The 19,380-nt window shown below is 31.8% G+C and overlaps 1 protein-coding gene across 4 annotated transcripts in view; it reads right to left on the bottom strand.

Moving 5' to 3' along the window:
* Positions 1-19,174, bottom strand: part of LOC105834878 (branched-chain-amino-acid aminotransferase, cytosolic) — a 52,967-nt gene extending 33,793 nt beyond the window's left edge. The window contains exons 1-2 of one of the 4 annotated variants that reach the window (XM_012677703.3): positions 18,962-19,174; positions 18,658-18,870 (exon numbers count right to left, since the gene is read on the bottom strand). In XM_012677703.3, the coding sequence (XP_012533157.1) occupies positions 18,658-18,675 (18 nt within the window). In that variant the 5' untranslated portion in view covers positions 18,676-18,870; positions 18,962-19,174. Of the gene's footprint in view, positions 1-4,563; positions 4,733-4,829; positions 5,493-18,657 lie in introns of those variants that run through there. The other 3 variants (XM_012677702.3, XM_036284836.1, XM_028192992.2) reach the window with 3 other exon arrangements.
* Positions 19,175-19,380: the final 206 nt, after the last annotated feature.

Raw genomic sequence — 19,380 nt, 5'->3', positions numbered from 1 at the left:
GAGAAAGAGAAAAAGAAAGATCTTCCCGCGTAATGTTTTTGATTGGTTACGCGTAAGGGCTTCCGCACAGACATTTGCATAACGCATAACATAAATGTATAAGAAATTCGATTGGTTGAATTTCTTATGCACTTTGCTTATGGACCAATCAATTTGCTTATGTACATACATTATGCAAAAGCATGTGCGGGGGCTCTAACGCGAAAAAGTTTATAATAATCTTATATTTTTTAAATTCAACCATCTTTTATTTTAAATAAGTAAAAAATAAAGGAAGAATAATGTTACCTTCCCAACTCGAATCAATGGACGAGTTCAAGTCAGCAAAGCGGCTAGGCCTGCCAAGCAGTTAAATATAATTGGTTGGATCCAAAGGTGGAAAACAATCATGTTTAATCGTTCGGCAAGCAGACCTAGCCGTTTGGCTGACTTGAACTCGTCCATTGATTCGAGTTGGGAAAGTGAAAGTATTCTTCTTTTATTTTTGGCTTATTTAACCCATTACTTCCCAAGCGGACATTTTATAGTCGATTGGTTTTCGGCTCAGAAAAGTGATGAGATCACATGAAAACTTAAAACAAAATATGCTCTTCTACGTAAAAAGTGTTGCTCTTTCAGATTCCGGGGTCAAAATTTCAAAATTTTCTATTAGAAATTAAATATGGCGGCTCAAAGTTGATATAAATTTTTTCATCGGCTATTGACTTTTTATAGTAGAAAACTTTGAAAAATTTTGTCCATGACTGTTGTAAACGATGTCAAAACGAAAGTCGACAATTACTCGAAATTGGAGTCAAAAATCCATTGTCAATATGCTCGTTTTGTACGTCGACAATAAATTTCGTTCGTTCATTTTTGGCAAACGCATGCCGTGCTGGCACACGTAAAAACGGACGCACGTCATTCCGTACGATCGCCTCAGGCTTTTTGTTTTCAAGACGTTTGTCAGTAAGCAAGCCAGGTTTCTGAAATCTTCCACGTTTACGTTGTACGTGCGCGTTATTCTGTGGCGGAAGAACGTGACGCCCGTCCTCGCGGTCTTGCTGAAGATATACTTTAGACATACGTATAACATTTTTGAGATATATTCGGTATATTTTCACAAACTGCCAGCGAAATTCTATGGGATAAGGCAATGTGGACATAGTGCATTATAAGTATATACTCGGCATATCACAGACGTATCTCCAATATTATACAAATATTGTAATATACTTTCGCAATATCCTACTATCGTTCTCATAATCTACATGTGCTGTCTGGGGAGTGAGGAGAAAGTGTACTGAAGAGTCGGCAAATGGCGTGACAGGTGGCAGGAGAGTAGAATGGATATAAGGAGAGTGGAGCCAATAAGCCAAAAGTCGCCATTTTATGATGACAGCGGAACTGAGGCGCGTAAATTTCAACTACGTAAATGAATAATTTATTCTTCAATCCGCTTGTCATTTTCAAATTTTCAAATTCTTAAAAGGCAATTAAACATTTTAAGTGTTAAAAAATTGGCATTTTAGTAATTATGACGTAAAAACAATAACTTATCATTTAATTTTACACAAATGTGAAGTAAACAAAAAAAAGTAAAGTAAGGTTATATGTATGTGGCACTTAACCCACTCGGGCGACCTAATTGGCTGGCTGGCTGCCGGAAAGTGATCGTAAAATGGCGGAACCAATCAGGGAAAAGAACCAGCATTGGCTCCACTCTCCTTATATCCACTCTACAGGAGAGGACATGATGATCGACAGATCGACCATCGATATACGAGGAGAGAGGCAATGATTGGCGGAGGAAACGAGATATGGAGAAGATTGGTAGAGTCGTAAGCAGGAGGAAAGAGATTGGGCAACGGGAGCAGGTAGATGGCAGTAAGAAAGGGGAAGATGGTAGCGGGTTTTGGGAACGCATATGTTCACGAGACGCGTGGTCCACAATAATTGAGTGAGCCTAGACGAAAAGTGAAAGGAAAAGAAAGTAGAGAAGTTTTGTTCTATGAAGAAAGAAATTGGAGGCATGGAGGAGATGGTGAAGGAATTGAGGGAGATTAGAAGAGGGGTGGAGGAGATGGTGAGAATATGGAGAAGATGGGAAGAGGAAAGAGAGAAGGCAAAAAGGGAAGTGAGGTTAAGTCGGGGACAGGAGGCAAAGAATAAGATAGAGAGATCGCAGAAAAGAGATCGCAGTGAAGAAAAGGAGGAGTTCGAGGAGAAGAGGTGGAGGGAGGAGATGAGGAGGGAAAGAAGAGTAAAGGAAGAGGAGAAAGAAGAGAGGAAAAGAAGAGAAGAAGAAGAGAGAAAGCAGGGGGAGAAGCCAGAGGAATTGACAGAAGGAGACAAGAGGATGTGAGAAGAGGATAGAGGGTGAGGAGAGAGGCAAGGTGAAGCAGAGGAGAAAGGGTGATTTACAGAGTTCGGTGGACAAGGAAGCGGCAGAGAGAAGAGAAAAACGAGGAGAGGAGCAAGAGGAAAAGACGGAGAAGGCAGTGAAAGAAAGAAGGAAAGTGAAAGAGAGAGTAGTGAAAGAAGAGGAAAGGAAGAAGGAGGAGAGTAGATACAAGGAGGAGGAAAGCAAGAGGAATGGAGGAATGGTGGAGGTTAGTGGAGAAAGAAGAGGATAGTAAGTGGGAGAAAGAGCAACGGAAGAGATCCAAGAAGAAGGAAGCAGAAAGGAAAGCGAGGAGACGGATGGAGAAGATAGCGGAGAGGATAGACAGGGAGAGGAAGAAAGAAGAGGAGGACAGGGAGAAGAGAAGAGAGGAGGAGAAGAACAGGAAAGAGAGGAGTGCAAGGGGAAGATGAGACAGAAAGAAAGAGCTACGTGGAATGAGTGATGGAGGAGGTGATAGGCAAGAAGGTTGGAATAAGCATGATGGAAGAAAGAAAAGGGGAAGCAAAAAGGTACGTGGTGATAACGAAGCTGGAAGACACGGAGGACAGATCTCCTGGACAAGGAGGGAGGTGGGGAGGGTGGACGATGGGGAATATGGGTGGACGAGGATTTAAGCATGGAGGAGAGAAGGATGAGATGGAGGAGAAGCAGCAAAAGCGGAGAGGACGAGGGGGAGAAATGTGAGGGTGACAAATAGGGAAATGTGAGTGGACAGGAAGAAATGGAGGTAGACAGGGGAGAAGAGGGAATGGAAGGAGAAGGAGGAAAGTGAGTAAGGTATGGGGTAGAAAGAACGGGAAGAACAGGGGACAGGTGGAGATAGGGATGGGGAGGGGAGGGAGAAAGAGTATGTAAGGGTTGCAAAATGGCCAGGGCGCGTAGGGGGTTAGTTTTTAGAATGTTATGTTGTAAAATGAGATGTATGATTAAATGAGTCTGCAAACCCTGAGGGGAAGCAGTTAATAAATACATACTACTTATACTCTTTACAATGGTATATTTATATTTTTCAAAAATTTTAAATTTTTTAATTTACCTTTACCCCACTCCTTTTTTGCAACATTTGAAAAATTTTGTACGAATAAAAATTAAAGAGCATTAAAAGCCGAATCCATTCACATATAATAACGTATGGGTTCCACCATTTCTACAATTATTGGCAAAACGAGTAATAATTTCGTGCTATAGGCGCCGCGCTAGAAGTAGTGTTGCGTTATTTCTTTAGTCGCGTCACACTCAATAACTGCCTTTTATGCGTATATTTTTATAACGTCAGTGAACCTAGCACCCCCACCACTAAAAAAAAATTCGGACCTACCCTATAATTTTCTGCTAATTATCTGCTAATTTTCTACCCTAGTCCCGAATTTTTTGCTCCTACCCGTTTGCAGGGAATTAAAATTGAAAGTGGGGATGCTTGCGTCACGCGAAGCTAGCACCCCCACTTTTGATCTTAGTTTCCTGCAAACGGGTAGGAGCAAAAAATTCGGGACTAGGGCAGAAAATTAGCAGAAAATTATACGGTAGGTCCGAATTTTTTTTTAGTGATGGGGGTGCTAGGTTTACTGACGTATAATTTTGTTTACAATGTAAACATTTTTTTTATAATATTTAAAAAAAATCTGTATCTTCAAAATAATTGGTTTTATAAAATTAATTGACGTTAATAAAAAAATGTAATACTTTTTTGGAAATCATCTTGAAATTTAAACGCAGATTTCACCTTGAACAAACCATTTTAAATGAAAAGTAATAATACCACTTTGAAGAGCAGGCGAAATTCTGTCAATATGTGTCTTTTGTTTATTTTTTCAAGTCTGTGCCTTTCGATCTAAGTGAGTTGAAAAGATCCGAGTTTTATACGGAAATCACTCCGCGTACGCGCTCGGTCGTTCCCTGAAAGACGAGCAGCGTTGCCACATCTTCAGTGACGTGCGTTCTCCGCGCGTAAGAATGCCTCTACATTGCTTTTTGTATTAACTTTTCTCGAAAACCATACGTGTCACTTTTCGTAATTTTTGACAGAACATTTGTACTATTATGAATTAATGAGTGTCAGTTTTTGGTTTATTTGGTAAAATCCGTTTTCTCCCAATTGCTAATGAATAACGTTTTTCAGTAGCTTGATATGATTCAGTAGCTTACATGTTTAAGGATCGAATTTTAAAATTAATTACCTCAATTTCTGTACGTGCTATCTTTCTAAATTTTTTAAGAATTTATTGCGATCAAGGTATCCTCCAAGTTTCAAGCAATTCTGAAGAAAATCATTTTGGCACCAACATTCTTAATCCGATAAGGTATTAATATGAAATAGATGTCATCGAATCATCAGAAGCTAGGAATCTAATATAAAAAACTTTAATATATAAATAAATAATAAAAATAAATAAATAAATATAATAAAAGTATATAATAAAATTAATTCTATATATAAATTTACCTTAGTGTCAGGCATAATCTTTCTGTTGCAAGTATAGGCTTTCAAACCACTGTCTGCTTTTCGATAAATGGTGTTACTAAATTCAACAACTTTTTAAATTGTGTAGGAGTCATACGAAAATAATTTCTAAATCGTGCTACTTTCAAAATAATCGAAAAAATCAAATAGTAAAATCTGTGGTTACATATCAATCTAAGAATATTGGATTTAACGTTTCAATAACGTTTCCTACGATAATTTTTTCTATTTTGTTGTTGTAATCCGTTCGTTAGAACTGCTGCCAAAAGTTTACGTCACTGATTTTATTTCTAATATCTTTCTTGTATACTTATTTAACCACATATGATATTTCTCTTTGAATGACATGATGTAAATATTTGAACAACACAATGTACTGACACTGATGCAGAACACTGACGCTTTAAACTTAATGCTAAACCTCTTTTCATGCATCTTTTAAAATCTCAGCATCAGGTTTGATCACGTGACCTGTTTTGACGCTAAAATGAGCGTCAAGCATCAGCATGAAAAGACACCTTAATGCATAACGCATAATAGAATCGCTCAATTAAAATCGTCCATTTCTCTCCACAGGATAGAAGATTTCTGATTGGATTATTTTCTTATGCGTTATACATTATGCATTATGTAAAAGTCTGTGCTCCTGTTCTTATAAATATTTATTAGAAATATATATTTATTAAAGGTACATATTTGATATGTAAAATCGACAGGTAGAAGAAAATTTAAGGGGTGCCTTTAAATGATAAAATAAGAAAACCAAGAAAAACTAAATTAAAGGATTTTTTAAGATTATAAATATTAACATGTTTTAAGCCCTTTTACGTGAATAATTAAATATTTAAAATTAGAAAATTAAAAAAACTAATTGTAAGTCTTAATTGTAATTTCTTTCTTAATTTTATTTTATCATATAGGTAGCGCCTTAAATTTTTTTCTCTTTGTTATTGTACACTCTGTATAATGTATTTAATACATACTTAGAAAAAATGTATTATATGTCAATGGACATGTATTAAAAGTCATGGAAAATCTGCACGCAAATTGCGTTCAATGTCACTCATCGGAAATCATGTGCGAACAAGCAAACATGACTTGATTAAATTGAAATCAAATGATCTACTGATGTTGGCATAAATATTACTCTATTCACTTTATTTGCGTTCTTTTACATTTTATCATTCTCTATTTTCTGTCTCAAAATGCAAAAATATTCGTACACGCGCGTGCGCGCGCGCGCGCGCGCACACACACACACACACACACACACACACACACACACACACACACACATTCATGTATATAAATACATAATATAACAACATCAATAAATTACAAAAAATATGTTATATTTATTTATTCATTATAAGTACAAATAATATAAGAAATATAGTTGAATAGACTAATTTCTTAAAGACACTTAACTGGAATTAGAATTGTAAATTAGAAGATAAGATTACTTTATGAACGAAAGCACGTGTAATGTCGCGTGACAACTGTAAGAACGCATTCTTACGTCATATGACTATGACCTGTATGTACATTGACACATTAAAAATACTATACGGAAATTTAATTTGAATAAATTTTGAAATAATATTTCATAATATTTTAATATTATTCCATAATAATCTATTTTCTACTTTCGTTTTTACGATATTTTGTTCCTAAATTACATAAAATTGAAAATTAATATTTTCAATACTTTTCAATACTTTAAAATATTACATAGCTTGACAAAACATCATTAAACAAAAATTAAAAAAAAAATTTTAAGATACGTTTTCTGAGCTTTAAATGTTTTTTTATTAAGATTATAATTTTTTAACGTAGCACAAAATTTTTATGCAAATAGTTATTTTGTATAATATGTTTTCTAAAGTCTGGCTCTCATATATGGTTAATATATTTAAAAAAATAATAAATGCTCCCCCAAGAAATGCCCAATAAATAAATGCCCAATTTTTTATAAAAAACGGCGGAAACTTATTTGTACACCTAATAATATATATGATGAATACATATATGTTTAATATATAGGCCAATATAACTCCAGAGAAAATTAATCTGCAGCACTAAGTTTTAAAGACTCTATACATATGAAATAACTATTATGCACCCTTGTCATTACAGGAAATAATAATAATGTGCTTTCAGAAATGACTTAGAAGCTTTTGGTATAGAAGAATAATGTACCTGAATATTTCATATGTATGTGTGAGGGCGGATTTGGAAGAAGTCGATAAGTAGAGTAATATGAAAAAAATTTTTTCGTTCTCGATATAAAATCCAATTCACAGATTGATATTAATATTTGTACTTTAATTCTGGAAAAGAATTTTCAAATCTATAAAAGAAATATATACAAAATCTCATTAATGGTATGCACAAATGACTCTATCCAGTGAACACAGTAATATAGTAGCAGTGTAACAGCAATGTAACCGAATATAACAGGTTACGTTACTCTGAAGTTACACGTAACTTACATGTAAGTTACAATTTCCGACTCAGCAATATAACATGTTATAATTACATGTTATCTAACCGTCACACAACAGTTACAAAAAAAATAAAATAAAATAAAAATTTCATTTTTTTAAAATTATTTTTATCAACAGCACATACTAAATTTAGAATAAATTTTAATTAATTAATTAAATTTAAATTATGTTATTTTTTATTTTATTCTTACTTGCCGCTGCTAGGTTTGAACCCGGGACCTTAAGATGACGAACCTTGTACTCTACCTGCTACGCCAATTTGACTCATCGATATGAGTACTTGTTATTGTCTACATATATGTCTACCTATATGTTATAAACTGACGCAACTATATTATTTTTTATAAAAGCAACTAAATTTTGCAAAACATATTAAAAATAAATAGCATTAATTTATTTATTTATTAATTTCATTGTTAAATTTATCTTTTTTCATAACCTTAATAATTTGATGGAAATTGCGATCTATTTAGCACTAATCTTTGAAGCGTTCAAATGATTAATTAGATGGTTAATTATATAGATCATAATTCTAAGAAAAATTGAATAGTACATTTATTATTCTGTTTTTGTTTAGTACATGATGAATTTAGATTTTGTGCATTTTTTTGTGTGCAGTAATTGTAGATAAACCGTTATTTTTTAAAACATTATCTTTACGATAAGTTTTTTAAATATCAAATAGATCTCTCATTCAGGATGTTATAATGTTGTCTGATTTCTGAGTCAACTACGACGCATCGTTCCGTAATAACATTGATACGAGCGTGTTATGTTACGATTATACAATTTTTGTTACATAACTGTAACGCCAAAACGATGTATAACAGCTATATTACTTGCGTATAACAAATGTTATGTAACAGGTTATTTCCATGTCATATAGCAACTACATATCACAAGAATAACAATGTTAAATTACATGTAACTTCCATGTTATATTGCCGCTATAAAATGTGTTCACTGGGTACATTATCAATCCCGATCAAGTTTGAGAGACAGTCCAGCATTTCCTTAAGCTATTTTATTGTACAATTTTAAGCAATTGCTCAATTTTAATACCTTTTTTATTTAATTTTGTTTAATTCTGTGCACCATAAAGGTACCCGAATATTTCAAGAAAACCTTTACACACATTTTTTTAAATATAATATATATATATATAACCCAAAATATTTCGTGAATAATTTCTTAAATTATTTCTGAAAAATTTTTAAAATATTCATTATCAAATTTTTAGAAAAATTTTAAATATATTGCTTGTCATATTTCATGAAAGATTTTTGAAATATTTCTAAATTATTTTATAAAAGATGTCAAAATTAATAAAAGAATCGATGACATTTTTCATATGATACAGAAATATTTTAGGAAATATCTTATAAAATATTTCTCATACATTTTTGAAAATATTGTATGAAACACTATGAATATTTCAAGAAATATTTCAAAACTTTGATCCTTCATGGACATATTTGTATTTTAGAAATATTTCATAAAGGATTTCTAACAGACATTTTAAATTTTGCAATGTAAAATTTCAAAATATTTCATGCTGTGTGGGATATTATTGTACAGTATTATAAAAGAACTCAGCGCATAATAAACACTCTGAGCGTTAAAGTTTTCAACATAATAAATATTAAAAATAAGTAAATTGATTCTGTTTGTCACTAAAATATTCTTTCCATATCCATTATAAGAAAAACAGGTTTTATTGTTCAAATAATAGTTCAAATGGATGAAATTACTAATTTAGTAAAAGAGTAGCTAAATCTGTATATGCTTTTCATAATTACCTACCACAAAACTTGTTTATTTTATAAACATTTTATAAACATTAATGTTTAACATTTTTTAATAGTTATATATACTATGATGCGCATGTATGATAATCAGATATTCACAAAGCTTTTTTATTTGTTTCTTTTGATTTAAACACTATATTAAAAGAACCTACTTTTATAAATTTAATTATTGTCATTATGCTTCTTCTTCTAAATATATTGTTTTAAAATTATTTTGAGGATTATAAATTGAATGAAAGTCACACAATTACTCAATTTTCTCTTTACGGCACATACAACTGATGAACCGTTATGTCTCAAAATGTATAAATTTATTCTTGAAAAAATATTACAGTTAGCACAGGCACACAAAAAAAAAGTGGTTGGTCCGGCGGACTAGACTAGTCAATCCTTATGTATTTCGACCCGCTGAATCCGAATCTAAGGTCAGAATTGCAAAGTTAGCTCGTATTTTCTAACCTCAAAAAAATTTTTTTTTTAAATATTGGTCCGGTGGGCCAGACTAGTCAATCCTTATGTATTTTGACCCGCTGAATCCGAATCCAAGGTCAGAATTGCAAAGTTAGCTTGCATTTCCTAACCTAAAAAAAAAAATTTTTTTTTTAAATGTTGGTCCGGCAAACCAGACTAGTTTATTCTTATGTATTTTGACCCGCTGAATCCAAATCCAAGGTCAGAATTTCTGAATTGGCTTATTTTTTCCTAACCTTAAAAAAAAATTTTTTTTAAATGTTGGTCCGGCGGACCAGATTAGTCTATCCTTATGTATTTTGACCCGCTGAATCCAAATCCAAGGTCAGAATTGCTGAACTAGCTCATTTTTTCCTAACTTCAAAAAAATTTTTTTTAGGTTAGGAAATGCGAGCTAACTTTGCAATTCTGACCTTGGATTCGGATTCAGCAGGTCAAAATACATAAGGATTGACTAGTCTGGCCCACCGGACCAATATTTAAAAAAAAATTTTTTTTGAGGTTAGAAAATGCGAGCTAACTTTACAATTCTGATCTTAGATTCGGATTCAGCGGATCGAAATACATAAGGATTGACTAGTCTAGTCCGCCGGACCAACCACTTTTTTTTTGTGTGCCTGTGTAATTAAAAAAGAATTTTTTTTGTGGTTAGAAAATGCGAGCTAACTTTGCAATTCTGACCTTAGATTCGGATTCAGCGGGTCAAAATACATAAGGATTGACTAGTCTAGTCCGCCGGACCAACCACTTTTTTTTGTGTGCCTGTGTAATTAATGTTTAAACAGACACATTATCAAAATGACAAGAAAAGATTGTTTTGGACATAAATGTATTTACAGTAATCCAAATTAGAATTTTATCAGCTTATTTTATGTAAACATATTAAAAAATTACAACTCGTGGAGAGCACAGCAGATGCATTAAATAATTTGTAACAATTTTCTGCTAAAAATAATGTAGCAACAGCATGTAGAAAAAGCAATAATTGCAACATATTTTCTTATGTAACAACAACTCTGTAAAAAGATATCGACTCTAAGCTATTATCTTCTCAAAATCATCATATCACAGGTTCCCACAACTAACGCATCAATAAATGAGATATAAGATATATTTCTATAGGGCATATTATAAATGCTTTTAATCAAGACGTTTAGATCAAGACGTTTTAAAAACATTATAGAATAATTTTTTGTTGCAAGTGCGTGGGAAGCCGTTGCATCCTATTTTCGGAAAAACCGAACTTGACAAGTTAACTAAAATTAAGTTTGTGAAAGCGACGTAATATTGATAATTCTGTGAGAGTTCATACGTTATCATATGCGCTACAAAATGCCGCACATACGAGTAATAAGAAGTAGCGTGCATAAAACAAGTAGAGGGAGAATGTATTATTTCACTGTTTGTACTATTTGTTAACAGGACAAAAACGATGAAATAATGAATTATTTGTACGAAAAAATTGTTTCCTGGAAGAATGACGATTTTTTAAATACAATTCCCGCCTTCGACTTATATATCGACTTCCCGTGTTCCTGGATAATAACTAACTTTTCGCACTTGTTACACAATATACTATTCCTGCTCTTCATATAATTTTGTAAGTTATGTTCTTGACAATTAAATTATCATCATTTGAATTTGAAACAAACATCTTTTCTTATGAATTTCTTAGTATACAGGTGTTTTGGGGGCTGACTACAAATAGTGAAGTTAAATTTTGAATTTTTGAAAATTTAAAATGATGGATTCGACATGGTATTTAGCGCACTACAAATATAAAAAATAGATCTTGTTACTTGAAACTCTATTTTTTAGTAGTTGATTACAAATATAAAGTCAAAGTTTGACCATTTTTTAAATTCAAATTCAATAAACCAAATGTAAAATAAATCCAAAACTCTATTATCTTTCTACTTTATTTATCAAAATTTAATGATATTCATTTTCGCCTTTTTCCATAATTTTGTCAACTTTTTATTAACAACTTTCTCTTTCAACGTATCTTATCAATTTTATCCAACAAAAAATAATCTATCGAATCAACATCAAAGTGACATCAAAATCAATATTACAATATAGTACATCATATTGAAATAATATTCAAAAGGACAATGTTAACTCTTAGTAAGTATCACCCGGAGTCTATTTGATCTCAATAAATTTTCACATCAATATTACAAGTACTAAATTCTCAAAAGAGTGCGCAACATTTCCTGATGGTATGAGGTGTCTAGTCCACGACTGTATACATGCCACAACTCGCAAAACATCAGTGTGCTTCCAGCTGTGTTTGAAGTAAACGTTCCAAAATCTGGGGCCACAGCAATCCTAAGTGTGATTAGAACATAACTTTTTTGTTAATTTCGGGCAATTATTTTTCCGCCATTTTTGTACTCCAAACGTCTCAAAAAATGATAAGTAATATTGTGGTTCTATCAAATTTTTTTTCTATTGCGTTTTCTCGTGATTTCTGAATATTTAGATGGTATAATTGTATAATTTGCGTTCACACTCGATTGTAGAATGAAAATTCAAGAAAAAAAAATTGAATGAATTTTCAAGAATAAAAATCTATTAGAATTATTTTCATAATTAAATAAATACACTCTTCACTATTGAATAACCGCATTTTTTGCCCCAAAATCATCGAATTTAATCTTCGAAATAAATATACTTTTTAAAGCACCCAGTATTTTTATTCTTAGAGTATTATATCTTAAAAGTAGAACCCTAGTTTTAAGGTAAAATTATAAAATATTGACAGAGTTATAAATTTTTGAGTAAAAAGAGACTTTTTATTTTTTTCTTCAAGAATTTTTCTCAATATTTTAAATATTTATTATTTAAATTATGAAAACATATTCTTTAATGTACAAATTATGCATAAGAATTTTTTAATCTTAATAGAACACATACTTTTGGTGCCGCAAGCGTTCAAAATCATCGGGGTCGGAATGATCCTATGTGATTATTATTAAATTGTTCCGAGGTGTAATTACTAAAGGTTAAAAAATCCCGTTTTTGCGGCTTTCACTGGCAAAGGCAAAGGAGGAAGGCCTATAAGGCCACTTTTTGGCCTCTCACGAAAATGGCTCAAATATTGCAGAAATAATCTCTACAAAGCTCCTCATAATTTTCTTAAACCATTCATAGATTCCTATAGATTCTGTAGGAAATTTCATGTATTTGCAGATTGTTTTTCGTAACAAAATTAACATATGTAGGTATATTTGTGTTACATATGCATTTATGATTTACATCGTACAATATATCGTTAAGATTAGTTTTTATGTTCTAATATAAAAATATATGCAGAAGAGGCAGTTACATAGAATGCGACGCGACTAAAAAAATAACGCAACACTACTTCTAGCGCGGCGCCTATAGCACGAGATTATCATTTCGTTTTCACAAAATTTGAATGGTCGAATCCATATATTTTATTAGACACTGGCGCAAAAAAAACGGGACAAAAATTTTGACTGAATTTTTAGGTAGTCTTCAAAGTGACGTAACTTTACAAAAAATCCAAATTACTTTACTTATCAAACTTTACGTACATAATTTTTTTTAATTAAAGGGTAAAGACTCTACCTTAAAAATCCCTAGACAAAAGTTTGATTTATCAAGTGTGACCCTTTCATATCGCATGAAAACCAAACATGTTTTTCTTTTTATTGAAAAAAGTTTGTTATCCTTTTTCACAAGTTTTTTGTTAAAATCATTTCGGCTAATATTAATCCAGATTTTTAAAGCTCGTTCTTCTCTAAGCAATTAAAAGAAATATACATCGATACGATGTTTTTTGTTGATAATACACAAGTTAGAAATTTGCACTGCATTTTATGGTATTTTAGCGAATAAGTACAATATTTTTTGGATAAGTTAGCTCTCCCATATATTCAGATCAGTAAGTGCAAATTTCCACCGATAAATTTCAAATCTACATGATGTGCAAAATCACACAAAAAAACGTATTCGGTAATTATGCAGATAGAGGGCAACCTCACCGATTTCAATGACCTTGATGTATGTTGTCAGAATCATTATTCTGAACAACTTTTCCCTATACATGTTACCGTCACTCGGCCTTAGTTTCCGAGTTATACACAAAAATTTTTTTTTAATTTCTTGCTTTAATTTTATTAGTTTTGAAACAGAGAGGAGAGTAGGATGCAGAAACGCGTGGGAAGGATGCAGAGGGAGAGGCTTCGTCTCTCTGCTTTGCTCTGTAAGCAGGGGAAGAGAGATGTAAAAAAGAGGTAAAAAAGATTAAAAGATGTACCATTGTTTTCTGACTAATATGGAATGAAATTTGTGAAAAGTAAAGTTATATGGTATAGAAAACGCGTGGGCGGGGGTGGGGATCCGCCCCACCCCCTACACCCCCTCCCCGTAATTTTTCCTAACTCTCACCCATTAATTTTATGTCACTATTTGGTTAATGCGAAAACATTGAAAACGTACAGCGTGGAAAATCGCAAACCTATGTGATATTGTACAAACGTGGACATCGTTTACTTTACGTTTCATAAATACGATACATGATATCAGGGGCTCGATTCTTGAATTCATTCGCAAGAAAACGTATGCGCAAATACCCGCTCTAACAGAAAAGTTGCAAGTTTATTGGTTGAAAGTCATACGATAGCCAATAAATTTCCAACTTTTCTGTAAGAACAGAATTTGCGAATACGTTTCTCTTGCGAATGAATTCAAGAATCGGGGCCCAGTGCTTTACGTAAAGTAAACGACATCCACGCTTGTTCAGGACCATCTAAGTTTGCGACTTTCAACGCTGTTCGTTTCCAATGTTTTCGCATTAACCAAATAGCGACATAAGATTGATGGGCTAGAGTTAGGAAAAATTACAGGGAGGGGGGGAGGCTCCGCCCCTCCCCCGCCCACACGTTTTCTGAGAATATATATTGTGTGTGTGTGTGCGTACGTGCGTGCGTGCGTGCGTGCGTGCGTGCGTGTGTGTGTGTGTGTGTGTGTGTGTGTGTGTGTGTGTGTGTGTGTGTGTGTGTGTGTGTGTGTTGTATTTCGTTAAACGCAAATTTACCGTTTTTTGTTATTTTCATGACGATATCTTAAAAAATACAAGTGACCCCCTAATTCTAACAACAGTTTTGGATTCAAGGATCAAAAATATATAAGATCTACTACCTTTGAATTGATTTTTCGTATAGGCCCCTATTATACAGTTTTACCAAAATTTTGGTTATAAATGTCCAATTTTTATTCTAACCCAACTCCAAAAAGTTGATTTACGTAGTGGAAACATTATTTTACTGTAATTTTTTTATTAAATAATTTTTGAATAAAATAAATAATTTTTATTTTTACCAATGTTAATTAATTTTGGTCTCGGTTTAATTTATTCCTTCTCTAGTTTTAGAAAGCAACTCGAAATGTCAGAAAATTCTGAAATTTTGCAAGAACGGTTTATTTGCAGCACAAAACTATTTTTGTTTGTTCCATTTTATAGTTTAAAAGGGTAAAATCACTCCAGAAAAAAAATTTTTCTTTTTTTGTAGTACTATCAAATAAGAAATATTGAAAAAAAGTTTAAACAAAAGTTTCATCTCTTTTTTCTATCATAAAACTAAGCAATTTTAAGAGCAATTGGTAGTGGTAACTTTAGAATTTTTTAAACATTTATCTATATACAGCTTTGTAGATATAAAAAAAGGTGTAGCTTTTCTCAATATTTTCCACTGTTCAGTACTCACACAGCACTCATCTTTCAGAAAGCTTTCTGAAAGATATTTTGGAAATTAATATTGAAATATAACATAGTAATCATTCAAAAATATTTGTAAATATTTCATCAAAATTATTTCCGACTTTTTCAGCGAAATATTTTGAAATATTTCAGAAACATTTCGTATGTAATGTATAAAATATCATTAAAAGTTTTAAAAAATCTGATATTTAATATGACAGCCAACATTGAAATAATCTTGAATGATATTAAAATATTTAATACAAATATAAAATAGTTTCTAAAATATTATTAACATTATTACTTTTATTTTATTAATATTTTTTTCTTTCGCGTCAACGTGAGCAGAGTACAGCGCCATACAGCACATTTTGCAAAAAGTTTTCTGAAAGATATCTGCTGTGTGGGAAATTAGTAAAAAAAACTATAAAACTTTATATTTATTTATAAAAATATAAGTTGACCTTACATGTTTTATCCTTCTGACAGCATCTATTAAAATGATCTATAATAAATATATGTACGCATAAATACTTCGTGTTTATGCGTACATATATTTATTATAGATCATTTTAATAGATGCTGTCAGAAGGATAAAACATGTAAGGTCAACTTATATTTTTATAAATAAATATAAAGTTTTAAAGTTTTTTATCGTGAATCATTACTACGCGTTAGATTGCGTACGATTTTCGAAGTCAAGCAACGTTGACGATTGCTGACATTTGGACGGGTGACCGTTTTTCTGGGTGCAATACTCACACAGCACGAAAGAGTTCAGGAAGTTTTCAGAAAACTGTTAATGAAATGTGAAAGATTTCAAAAAAATATTTGAGACATACTTCGATCAGATATTTGAGGTACATAAAATGTCCGCTTTTATGTAATGTCAGAAATGTATTTGAAATATTTCTCATTATATGAAAGCAGACATTTCATGTATCAGAAACATATCTGAAACAGGTCTGAAATATTTTTTTGAAATATTTCATATTTTATTGACAGTTTTCTGAAAATTTTTTGAAATCTTGCGGTGCTGTGTGAGTAGTTATTCCGAAAAAAATCTACATTTTTCAAGAGGTACCTTTTACCCCCTTAAACTATAATCTGACAAAAAATTGTTTTGCTACGGATTATTGTTTCCATGTCTAGATCAGAGAAAATCGAATAAACTGCTCTACTTGCATACAAAGTTTTAAAATTTTTTGAACTTTTGGGTTGCTTGTCTCTTATAAAAACGAGAAAAAGATGAGAAGAATACCCAGATAACACAGAGAAGAACAAAAATTCCTAAAAAAGTCATTTTAATGAATACTTGGAGAAGTAGAAAAATGAATACATAAAGAATTCTTGAGGAATTAGCCACAATGAGTTCACATTGAAGTATTCTTTAAGAGTTCATTGTAATGAATACCTCGCGATTTATTATTTGGAACATTTAGAGTATTCATAAAGAAGTCATTTTAAAGAATACTTGGCGAAGTAAAAAAATGAATACATAAAGAATTCTTGAGGAATTAGCCACAATGAGTTCACATTGAAGTATTCCTTAAGAGTTCATTGCAATGAATACCTCGCGATTTATTATTTGGAATATTTTGAGTATTTATCAGAAATTACTCGAGTGTTTGGATAATCTCAATTACATTTGTATAATTATATATCGTTTAATAAATGCTAATTTATACTTTTATACGCGAAATGCGCTACATATAATTAACAAAACAATTAATATACAACTTAAGAGCGTGCTGATCTGCAACGACAGAGTGTCGCGTTCCGTTTCACGCATGATTTGCATGATGCAACATTTATCCTCGTTTGTGTTAACTATACATATGTTTCATCCTTCTGACAACATCTATTGTAATAATCTATAACAAATATGTATGCATAAACAAGAAGTGTTCATGGATCATCACGGGGCGTTAGAATGCGTACGGTCTTTGAAGTCAAGCAACGTTGGCGATGGTTAACACTTGGATGGGTGACCGTTTTTTCAGGTACAGAAATTAAACATGCTTTAACAGGTACGACTATGGCTTGACTGAAACATGGTATAATCTTCCTCTTACCAAATTAATCAAATTTTTTTATTTTTTAAATTTTTCTGAAAAACGTCCCAATATTATAAAAATCGGAAAATTTATCAGAAATCTTGAAAATAAATTTTTTAATTGCATTGACATATCTACTTGGAGAAGTCCTAATGAATACTTTAAGAAGTTCTGAGGAATTCCAACAAGTAATTCTATATGAATACTTTAAGAAGTTCTGAGGAATTCTAACAAATAATTCTATATGAATATTTTAAGAAGTCCTGAGGAATTCATAGTGCATAGGAATTCATAGTAACTTCCTAGGTTATTCTTAAAGTATTCTTCTATGAATTCCTCAGGAATTACTGTTCAGAAAGGAAGACTACTTTATGAATTCTTTAAGAAGACACTGTGTTATCTGGGTAAGTTAAACTGAAATTAATCTCAGTTAATTTATATTGATAGAAGTAAACATAAGTGGATCTGAATAAATTTTTGCACAAATATTTATTAAAGTTTTATTAGAATATATAAAAAATTGATTTAATCCATAATGTTACTTTCTCATCAAATAACTGCAAAACTGTGTTTTACATAAACAAAAATAAACAAAAATTAAATAACTTCTAAATCAATTAGAAATTTGGAAACCAATTATGCTCAAATTTTACATAGATACTTAAATAAAATGGAACATAATAGAATATAATAACAGAACAATCTATAAACTTTTTATATTTTTAGTAATGTTTTGAGATATGTGATACATATATTCTTAAAATGAGAATACAATTTTCTTTTATGCATAATTGAGCGTATAAAATTACCGTTTGAAAATTCGATTTTCTAAGCAATCTTGACTATGCAACCCTGACCGAGGAACAAATGTAAATAATGTAATAGGGCAGTGTTATAAATATTTAATAATAGTAATAGGATTTATATATATGAACTATATCAATTCCTCTATACGTCAATAAATTTAACATTTTTGAAAAAATAAAAAATTTTAAACGTTTTTAAAGGAAGAAAAATATAAAACATATAATTATTACAAACATTTATAATAAAAAATTAATGTAATATAAATCAATACAATATTTCTAAAAGAATTGACATTGATCTTTATATATTCCTTCTCTAAAAATTCTAAATTCTTTATCTTTCTAAAAAATTCTGCATGAAAATGACAAAAACCAAATTTAAAAAAATCTCTTAATTTAATATCTCTACTGTAATAATAGGATTACTTACTTTGCGTCGGAGAACCATGTTGAGTTGAATATCCGATTAGTAGGAAAAAAAAGAGAGAAAATCAATAGAAAATACACGATCGTTTGCGCTGTTTTGAGTTTCGCGAAGTTTATTCTATGTGAACGTTCGCTCTGCAATTTCTTTCTGAGATGCAAACGTCGTTCTCGGAATTAGGAAACAAAATGAACAATTGACAAGTCGTCCTCGTTAAATCTGCAATCGCGGAAAAGATGTAGAAAGAACAATTAATGTCTGGAAAAACGGTTTTCGTGCCAGTTCTCAATGCCTGAAATGGCCCACTAACTCGAACAAATCACGTACGGATCACACGGAGGCCGGTCAGTGGTTTAGTATCAGTAAGTTTTATAATATCAGCAAGTGGAAAAAACGAGCGCGTTTATTCAGGTGGAACGTTCGTTCGTTCGTTCGTTCGTTTGTTCGTTCGTTCACTCGTTTGTCCGCTCGCTCACTGATTACTGATACGGTCGCTCGATCACGAATACAGTGTGCTCGAATTAAGCGTCGATTAATATTTTATTTATCAGTAAAGCTTAAAGGAGAGAAAAAGAGGAACCAGGCAAATAGATAGAGAAAGAGAGAGAGGGAGAAAAATAGAGAGAGAGAGAGAGAGAGAGGAGGGAGAGAGAGGGAAGAGAGGAGGGAGGGAGGGAAAGAGCAAGAACTCGACTGCTAAGAACCAACGTCCCTCCTTTTCCCAATCGA

The sequence above is a fragment of the Monomorium pharaonis genome, chromosome 1, assembly GCF_013373865.1.
Source record: "Monomorium pharaonis isolate MP-MQ-018 chromosome 1, ASM1337386v2, whole genome shotgun sequence".
Lineage (NCBI taxonomy): Eukaryota > Metazoa > Arthropoda > Insecta > Hymenoptera > Formicidae > Monomorium > Monomorium pharaonis.
This window is presented reverse-complemented; position numbering and strand designations above follow the sequence as displayed.